Genomic DNA, 10,240 nt, shown 5'->3' on the forward strand with positions numbered 1-10,240 from the left:
AAAAAAGTGTTACTTATCACAGGGAATATTCCCCATAAATGATAAACAGTTTAGCCATAAATAAATGAGAGGGAAAATGTGTATATAAAGATTCCAGTTTTTCCTTCAGAAAGTTCACTTTTTGTTTGGTGTATGCAACTTTCTGTATATGAGGGGTTCTTAAAAACATAGAGAATTGGGTATCCAGAAGTTGGGCAGTAACTTTTCACCATGGGTTGCAAACTTAAATGCTTCAGGGGCTAGCACATCCTATAAGCGAGTGAGACAGGTTGGGTGGGGACTGGGGTAAACCAGAAATCTCTAGCCAGCCAAAGCAGCAGCCACCTCCCAGCTCCATTGGTGTGTTGCTATCCAGGTGGATTAAGTCATGACCATACTCCAGAGCGAGTGAGACAGGTTGGGTAGGGACTGGGGTAAACCAGAAATCTCTAGCCAGCCAAAGCAGCTGCCACCTCCCAGCTCCATTGGTGTGTTGCTATCCAGGTGGATTAAGTCATGACCATACTCCACTTCAAGAGGAGCCAGAGTCAGGATTTTTTCATAACAGAAACTTCTTGTATTTTATATACTGGCAGTTAATATAAATTTTATAATTACTGCTGAACAAAATACATCTGGGGGCCAAATCCCAGCCCAAAGGTTGTACTTTTTATTTTTTTAATTGTACAATTTGGTGGTTTTAGTATATTTATAAAGTTGTACAAATATCACCACTAATTTGAGAATGTTTTTATCACTGCAAAAGGAAAGCTATAACCATTAGCAGTCACTCCCTATTCCCCTGGCAACCACTAATCTACTTTCTATATAGATTTGTCTATTCTGGACATTTCATAATTAAATTTATAATTTAATTATACAATATTTAATTATACAACATGTGAGCTTTAGCATCTGGTTTCTTTCTCTAGGCATGATGTTTTACAGGTTCATCAGTATTGCAGCATGTATCAGTACTTCATTCTTTTTATTTTTGGGGTTTTTTTTGTTGTTGGTGGTGGTTTGGGCAGGTGGCTGGCACAGGGATCCGAACCCTTGACCTTGGCATTATCAACACCACACTAACCAACTGAGCTAACCAGCCAGCCTCTTTTATATATGGCTGAATAACATTCCATTGTATAGTTTATACCACATTTTAATTATCCATTCATCAGTTGATGGACATTTGGGTTATTTGCACTGTCTGGCCATTATGAATAATGCTACTATGAACATTTGTGTGGACATATGTCTCCTGGGTATATACCTAGGAGTGAAATTGCTGAGTCATGTGGTAACTCTATGTTTACCTTTTTGAGAGTTGCCAGACTATTTACAAAGTGGTTACACCATTTTACATTCCCACCAGCAATGTGTGAAGGTTCCAGTTTCTCCACACCTTGACCAATGGTTGTTTTGCCCTTTTTAAAAAATATATTATTATTGTCATCCTAGTAAATGTGAAGTGGTATCTCATTGTGGTTTTGATTTGCATTTCCCTAATGACTAAATGATATTGAGTTTCTCTTTTGCTTATTGGTCATTTGTTTATCTTAGGAAATGTCCACTTAGATCCTTTGCCCATTTTTAAATTGTTATTTATCTTTTTAATGTTGAATTGGAAGAGTTTTTACATATTCTGGAATCCCTTATCAGATATATAATTTGCAGCTATTTTTTTCCCATTCTGTGTGTCTCTTCAGTTTCTTGATGATATCCTTTGGAGCACAAAAGTTTTTGATCGTGATAAAGTCCAAGTTACCTATTTTTTTTTTTTAGCCGCTTGTGCTTTTGGTGTCAAATTTAAGAAAGTATTGACTAATTCAAGATCACAAAGATTTAGGCTAGGCCTCTGTATTCTCTTAAGTGTTTTCTAATTTTAGCTGTTCCATTTAGCTCTTTGATCCATTTTTGAGTTTATTCTTGTATAGGATGGGAGGTAGGGGTCCATCTTCTTTCTCTTGCATGTGATACCCATTTGTCCCAGCACCATTTGTTATAAAGTCTGTTCTTTGCCTGTTGAATTTTCCTGGCACCCATGTTGGAAATCACTTGATCATAAATGTAAGGATTTATTTCTGGACTGTCCATTTTATTCCATTGATATGTATCTGTCTTTATGCCAATAATATACTTTTCTGATTACTGTAGTTTTTTACTAAGTTTTGAAGTTGGGAAGTGTGAGTCCTCCAGCTTTGTTTGTGCTTCTTCTTCATGATTGTTTTGTCTAATCTGTGTCGCTTGCCTTTCCATATGAATTTTAGGATCAGCTTTTCAATTTCTGCGAGGAAATCAGCTGGGATTTTGATAAGGATTGGGTTGAATCTGTGAATCAATTTGGGCAGTATTGCATACTCTTCCCTTTTGTAAGCTGCGGCTTATAAAGTAGATGGGTTCATTCCTATAGTTCTCAAGAAATATAAATCCCAAATTATGTCTCGGGTTTTAGGCCACACATTCAATAAAATTTCCTAGCATTTCATACATGTATTGAAGGTTTTTTTCCTTCACATTTGAAAACACAGTCATTGAGCTTATTCAGTTCTGCAATCACCTGATTGAGGCCAAAGATGCCACTTGGACTTGGCCAATTTCTGTCTTTCAATTGGAATATTTGAGACTCACACCTTTTATCACACATGTTGCATTTTGATTTTCTTGTTTTTCAATTTCTTTATAAAATAGGCCACTTGGACTTGGCCAATTTCTGTCTTTCAGTTGGAATATTTGAGACTTACACCTTTTATCACACATGTTGCATTTTGATTTTCTTGTTTTTCAATTTCTTTATAAAATAGAGAAGAATGTAATCCTGTTGTAAAATAATTGGAAACACACACTCCTCTTTATGCAACAAAGACAGCACTGACAAAACTATAACTTTGGCCAGGCAAGCCCACCATCAGTATGTTCCTTCAACAGTCAGTGAGCAGAGTCTAAATAGAACTAGTTTAGGGCATTGAGGAATGAAGCGTATCTTATAGAGAGGATGACTTTTAAGAGTAGCAACTGCCTTTTCTGCTGTCGCAACGCCCAAAACCACTCCAACTTTTTCACTTGGCCCTCCTATCCTTTCTCCTCTAGCAAGACACCCTGGATGCAGATATCCACATAGAGACAGAGGATCAAGGCATGTATAAGTACATGTCTTCCCAGCATCTCTTCAAGCTGTTGGACTGCTTGCAGGAGTCCCATTTATTCTCAAAGGCCTTCAACTCCAATTATGAGCAGCGGACTGTCCTGTGGCGAGCAGGTAAGGCCACACAGCAGATAGGATAGATGGCCACAGTGGTCATCATCCTAAAACATTAAAGCCTTTGGGAAATTCCTGATATTTTAAACATAGGGAATAACTTACCAGATATTTTCATGATCCAGGGGGAAAGGAAATGCTGGATAGATTTCATCCCAGTACCAGGAACACTGCCTGGCACATGGTAGATTCTCAGTAAATATTTGATGAAAATACAGTTTGAAAGTTAGAGAATTGAATTGATCTAGCAAGTCAATGAAATTTACATTAAATTAAAAGTTAAATATGATATAAAAAGAGTGGTAGTCTAGAATAAAAAGAAAATATTCATATATTTTCTGAGGATTTTAGGGGTTCTCTTTCCTTCCTTCCTCCAAAAATAAGTACATAAATCCTGGAGGTGTATATACATATATTTTTTTCAGGTGTGATGGTGGGATTCTTGTTATTTTGAACTTTGCACAAAAGTAATATTTTATATCATTTTTATCGTGTTACCATTACTTTAATTTTCGCCCCAAATGACTATTTTAATCTACAATTAAAGAATGTTATTTTTCTCTATAGCTTTAAGATATCCAAATGTTTTATGTTTTTGCCTATAATAGGGTTTGCTTATGAGAGTGGTTTGCAAATCTCTTTGGCTGATTGGTACTTCTTTGTTTAAAAAAATGTGTTCCTGTATATGCTTTGTGGGGGAAAAAATCTTGCAACTTAGAAAAATGCTAGAATTCTTTTTTTTTTCCCCATTAATTAAAATTTTTTATTTTTTGTTAGCGTATTGATTATTACAGATCGTAATTATTCTTTATGTCCCTTACCTGACAAGTCACTCCCCAATCCCCAAATGCTAGAATTCTTAAGAGCTGTTAGATTTGAGAAGATGAGACTAGTGGCTTCAGCAGCCAACAAGCAAAGTCGAGAACAGTTCAGGGCGTTGAGGAATGACGTATATCTTATATAGAGGATGACTTTTGGAGACTCAGGACTTCCTTCATCTGATATCATAATTGAGCTGTATTAAGAATCTGAGATGTTTCAGTATTTCCTAAAATAACTAGGTTACTAGTTCCAACACAGTTTCTCAGCATTATCCTAGAAGGGTGCTTGACTGTCTGATCTCTAGGTTTTAAGGGAAAGTCTAAACCCAATCTTCTGAAACAAGAAACCAGCAGCCTGGCCTGTTGTTTGAGGATCCTGTTTCGAATGTATGTTGATGAGAACCGCAGAGATTCCTGGGAACAAATACAGCGGCGACTTTTAACGTAAGAAGATTGGTTTTCAATTAAATTTCATATCTGTCATATACAAAATGCATCACAACAGTACTGTGAATTGGAAAGTGTAGGAGAAAAGTACTTACATGCTGAGAGCCCCCCACCCACCAATTGTTTTCCTTTTTGTTTTTTCCTTCTACTTGGTGACTATTCCATTTCACTTCTCTTAATGCTCTGAAGAGGGCTGAACCTCATCTATTTCACTCATAAATCCTCCTTAAGGCACAAAAACATGGGCAGTGAAAAGTGCTCTGACCTCAAAGTCAGTAGGCTGGAGTGAAGTCCTGGCTCTGGGTGGAGCCCTGTGGCCTTGGGCAGGTCACCTTGGACTAGGTCCCCTTTAGAGTTACTGTCAGCTCTAACATCCCATTATTCATTCTTTCCAAAAAGAATGTATTAGGTCCAGCCCGTGGCTCACTTGGGAGAGTGTGGTGCTGATAACACCAAGGCCACGGGTTTGGATCCCAATATAGGGATGGCTGGTTAGCTCACTAGGGAGAGCATGGTGCTAACAACACCAAGTCAAGGGTTAAGATCTCCTTACCGTTCATTCTTTTTTTTTAAAAAAAAGAGAAAGTATTAGAATCATATGGATACCAGGATATGTCTACATCAATTATGCAGAATTGCACCAATGGGGAGACTGTGGGACACCAGTAAGAAAGCCCCAGACAGAAAAGTAGATCTTTGCCACCCAGCTTCCTGGGCATCAACTCCTTACCGTTCATTCTTTGTTTTTTAAAAAAAGAGAAAGTATTAGAATCATATGGATACCAGGATATGTCTACATCAATTATGCAGAATTGCACCAATGGGGAGACTGTGGGATACCAGTAAGAAAGCCCCAGACAGAAAAGTAGATCTTTGCCACCCAGCTTCCTGGGCATCAACAAGATGCTCCTTTTACTCCTTTAAGATTAGGTGCTGGCAGATACAGTACTAGCAACCATGCACCCTCCTGCATGGTTGGTGGAAGTGGACAGTGACATGATCTTTTTGGAAAGCAGTCAGAATTATATACCAACGGGCCGGCCCGGTGGCGCACTGCGCTAGTGCGCCACTTGGGAAGCACGGCGGTGCTCCCGTCAAGGGTTCGGATCCCACATACAGACCGGTTCCCGCTCACTGGCTGAGCGAGGCGCGGGGGCAACACCGAGGGTTGCGATCCCGTTGCCGGTCCCGGTCCGGTACGGGGGCAACACTGAGGGTTGTGAACCGTTGCCGGACACGGAAAAAGACAAAAAAAAAGAATTATATACCAAGAGCCCAAAACTGTTCATTCTCCTTGACTCAGTAATTCTACTGTTATGGAATCTACTTCAAATCTTTAGAAATAGGAATCAAGTTTCCCATACAGAATATTCACTGCAGACGTAACTTACAAAGAAAAAAATTTTTAAATAGCTCAGCTGTGGAATGGATGACTAAATTATAGTATATTCTGTGATGGAATATTTACAGCCATTAAAAATGAAGTTTTGGGGGCTGTCAGGTTAGCTCAGTTGTTTAGAGCATGGTGTTTAACACCAAGGTCAAGGGTTCAGATCCCTGTGCTTGCCAGCTGCCAAAAGATTTTTTAAAAATTGTTTTTCTTGATGTGGGAACACACTCATAAAAAATAAATTTCATCCAAAAAAAGCAAGATGCAAAACTGTATTTACCTGCAATGTTTTTTTAAAAAATTATGGGAAAAAACTGGAAGGAAATATGCCAGAATATTGTCAGATGTCCCTTAGAATGATAGAATTATTTTTTCTCCTTTATACTTCTATATACTTTCTAGTTGTCTTACAATGAAAACATATAACAAGTCATAAACTGAAAAAAGGATTAATTAGTTAAAGGGGACACTGATGACTCATTTCAATTTAAATCAAGCACAAAAGAGAATTACCTACATAGTCTCATAAAGTGTCTCTAAAGGGTGTCAAGTTTTTAACATAAAATATGTTTTTTTTAAAAGAAGCAATTATATGTGATTGTGAGGAGAGAGAAAGGCAGTTATATAATTAACTATGAATAATAAGCTCTTCTTGTGCTTATTGTGCTGCAAACGTTGATTGCGCCCAGCCCTAGCCATGTGCCAGGTCTGAGCTAAGCTGTCATTTAACATACTTATTTAATTTAATCCTCACAATAACTCCTTGAGCTTGGTACAGTCATTTTTCTCCATTTTACAACTGAAGAATCTGAAGTTCAGTGATTTGCCCATGAAGGCACAGCCAAAGCGGATGCTCGATAAATACTTGTTGCAAGAATAAATAGTTCTCCACTGAATGTGAGATGTTGATCAGTTGTTTGATGTGCCTCCCCCATCTCTAATTCTTCTAGCGTGTGCAGTGAAGCTCTTGCCTATTTCATCACAGTGAATTCTGAAAGCCATCGGGAGGCCTGGACAAGTCTCTTGTTGTTACTTTTAACCAAAACCCTCAAAATAAACGATGAAAAGGTATAAACAAGTAAATTGATGTCTCTTCTAGGATATAAGATTTGGGTTGGCTTTTCACTCAGAATTTGAAGTAACTGTTTTCTCAATTCTCCCAGGGATGGCTATGTAATTTGCCCCATTCTAGATGCAATGGGGGAGAAGTTAATTCCTTACAAACAATGGATGCCTTGGGATATTAGGGCTTTTTCTCCTGAAGAACGTCAGTTGAGAAAGGCTGAAGTTTAAACCACCAGTGTTGCTGTTAGGAACAGTATAGTGATTTTCTTTTCTTTTTTTTTTTTTAAACACAATGAAATTTAGCAGTTATAAATTTGTTGTAAATTTAGCGGGGGGCAGTTGTACTCACTTTAGCCACACTAACGCTAATAAGTTCTGATAACTTACTCTCATCGGACCAGCCCAGTACAATGATTTTCAGTGTGAGAAGTGAGGGTTAAGATTGTGAAACACTGGTTTAGACCTAGGAACTTACTTTACAAAATGAGCTATTGGTTTTTGTAGCAAGACTATCCAAATAAAATTAAAAGAAGTTTAAATACACAAGCTTTTTTGGCAACAACCTTCTAATAGCAAGAAAAAGCACTGATATTGTAAGAAGTTCCAGGGTAAGGTGAATATTTTTGAAAAACGAGTGCAAAAAAATAGTTCCATGTCTAATTTTACCTCTCTGCTTCTCTCCCACTTCAAGTTCAAAGCACATGCTTCAACCTACTACCCCTACTTGTGTGAAATTATGCAGTTTGATCTGATCCCTGAGCTCCGAGCAGTTCTACGGAAGTTCTTCCTACGGATAGGTGTTGTGTATAAGATATGGATTCCAGAGGAGACATCTGAGGTACCAGCAACACCCTCACCAGTATGGTAACCCTGACTCCTTTGAGCCACTGCTGCAGCTCTGCAGGACGTACATCATGCCATCTGTAACTGGCACATCTTGTGAAGGGTCACATAGAATCAAGAAGTCAGCCTCTTGGATTTCAGTATGACCTGGATGAGGATGGCCTGTATGCTGGCCCCATCAAAGTCCCCAGCTAAGGCTTGTGGTATTTCCTTAAACTGTTGAATATTCAGATAACACAAAAGCTGAGGCACCTGTTTCATTTCTGTCATTCCATATTACTGATTAAACTGTCTGTCACATCTGTCATTGCAAATGCCATCATTTTCTAGCAGAGTCCCATGATTGGCTGTAAATGTTTTGTCAGAGGAAATCACTCGCCTTGAAAATACTGAATATAGCTGTATAGGTTCGTGATTATTAGAGAGTATGTTAATAAAATTTCTTGTGAAAGCTGTCACCTAAAATATGCTGGGTTTTTTTGTTGTGTTGAGTATGTTAGAGAAGTTTGAATGTTTTTGTCAGTTATGAGTCATCTGTAGTTAGATTAGTTTGGGGAAAGGTAGGGAAAAGAAGGATTGTTTTTGTGTTTTGTTAATGTCTGAGTGATTTTACAAAAAGATATTGAAGATGTTGGTTGAAGGCAGAGTTTAGTCATTAAGTTAGAATTAAGAGCTTGCAAGGTTAAAAAAAATGTAGTGCCTCATGGCTCTCCCTGTTTTAGTAACTTAGGGAGAAAACGTCTATAGGAAAAAATAAACAATGAAGATGATTAACCTCCCTTGAAGTAAGTATTTGTGGATGGGTGTTAAATAAATATTTCCAGAATTCATTGTCCATCTCACATACTCTGAAATCTAATATATGAAGTAGTAATGAGAATGAAGTAGTAATTTAACCAGAGTTCATTAATCTTTGAGTAAACCTTTTTATTTTTACCTCAGAAGAGTGAGTGTACTGAGAGTTAGTATCGCTGCTTTGCACAGTCCCCATTAAAGGGCCTTCAGGAGAGGGACAGTAACTGCACGAGAAGGGTGGCTCTTGTGAACCTCCTCAGCCAAATGTCATGGGTGGAACCAGGGCTGTCATGGGGCCAGCACAGCTGAACTGTGACAATGGCAGGAGGTGGCATGTGTCCAACTCTTCTGCTAGTTAGTTATGCTAATGATGGTGCAATACTCTTAACTGTAATAGAACTTAATTCTGATGCAGCTCATATAAAGTGGGCCATATACAAGCCTGGCCCAAAGCCTGCAGGCAGTATATTAGGAAGCTTAATTTATTCTGGGTTTGTGAGAAAGAGAACACACGCTTCATTCTCTGCCCTCATCCACTGCTCGCCAAGAGCAGCACTAAGCATTAGAAAAAGTGTTACACAGAGTGATTAAAACATTCAGACTTCTACCTATGCTCTTTAGTCCTGTAAATTGGGTTGTATTGATGTCAACTCTGGTGCCTTAGAAGTTAGTAGTTTGGGAACCTATCTGTAAAATCAGATATTTTTTTCTTTCTAGAGAAGAATTTCTGGTGCTTTTGCTTACCAAGAGACCGATTTCTTATGTTTTTGTTTATTTGTTTTTAACAGCCTTGAGAAATGTTTGGGGTTTTTTGGCCAGCAGTACTCTGTCTACTTTTTACTTTCCCAAAAAGTGTTTTAGTTTCTCAACCAAAGAAAAAGAGCAGGTTTAGGTTTTTATATTATTTACATACATTACAGAAGAGGAACTACATAATGTAGCAGGAAGGGACTAGCGAAGAACACTTTACTATGAATGGAAAAGTTATCACATTGACTTACTTGTGGAATCCATTACATCTTCACACTACACTGTGAAACCTGTGTTCTAAGACTTACTCCTCCCTGGTATTGTAGCTTGTGACCACCTCATCTCCATCAATATTTGTACTAAAGGTCTAAATGGAGGGCACCCATGTTCATTCATTAAGTACATCTCTCAGACAGCTACATCCCTGATTGGAGATTTTTTTTTCTTTTAGAGGTTCTCATATGTCATTTTCTTCATTAAATGTGACTGCAAGTTTCTTCCAGTGTTATTCATACCTTTTCTTTAATTTTTGCCTCTTACAGAGTAGGGAATGTGTCAGTGCATTTTATTACTTGCTGGAACATTCAGGCTTGAATTTCTTTTTAACTTTGTCTTTTAAAAGATTTAATTTTCTGAATGAGGCATTTGAATTGCACCAACAATGGACCTTCTAAACACTGGATGTAAAAGCATTCGGGGTAATTTTTCTTGTCAGTAGACAGTGACGAACAGAAGAAATCCCGTATCTCCAGTAATAAGCCATTCAGCCTAAATTCTTTTTTGTGAATAAATCTATTCTTTCTCGTGGTAAATGTGGCTTGTGCTATTCAAACACTAGCAAAAAGGGTGTGTGTGAGTTGGCAACATCGGGCCAGACTCCATTTATTTAACAAA

At 38.0% G+C, this 10,240-nt stretch overlaps 1 protein-coding gene across 1 annotated transcript in view; it reads left to right on the plus strand.

Moving 5' to 3' along the window:
* Positions 1–10,240, plus strand: part of LOC103606698 (brefeldin A-inhibited guanine nucleotide-exchange protein 2-like) — a 35,967-nt gene extending 25,727 nt beyond the window's left edge. The window contains exons 12-16 of the mRNA XM_008591252.1: positions 1,914–1,921; positions 3,067–3,235; positions 4,362–4,500; positions 6,844–6,961; positions 7,650–10,240. Coding sequence (XP_008589474.1) covers positions 1,914–1,921; positions 3,067–3,235; positions 4,362–4,500; positions 6,844–6,961; positions 7,650–7,826 — 611 coding nt within the window. The 3' untranslated portion in view covers positions 7,827–10,240. The remainder of the gene's footprint in view (positions 1–1,913; positions 1,922–3,066; positions 3,236–4,361; positions 4,501–6,843; positions 6,962–7,649) is intronic.

The sequence above is a fragment of the Galeopterus variegatus genome, unplaced genomic scaffold (assembly GCF_000696425.1).
Source record: "Galeopterus variegatus unplaced genomic scaffold, G_variegatus-3.0.2 Scaffold6787, whole genome shotgun sequence".
Classification (NCBI taxonomy): Eukaryota; Metazoa; Chordata; class Mammalia; order Dermoptera; family Cynocephalidae; genus Galeopterus; species Galeopterus variegatus.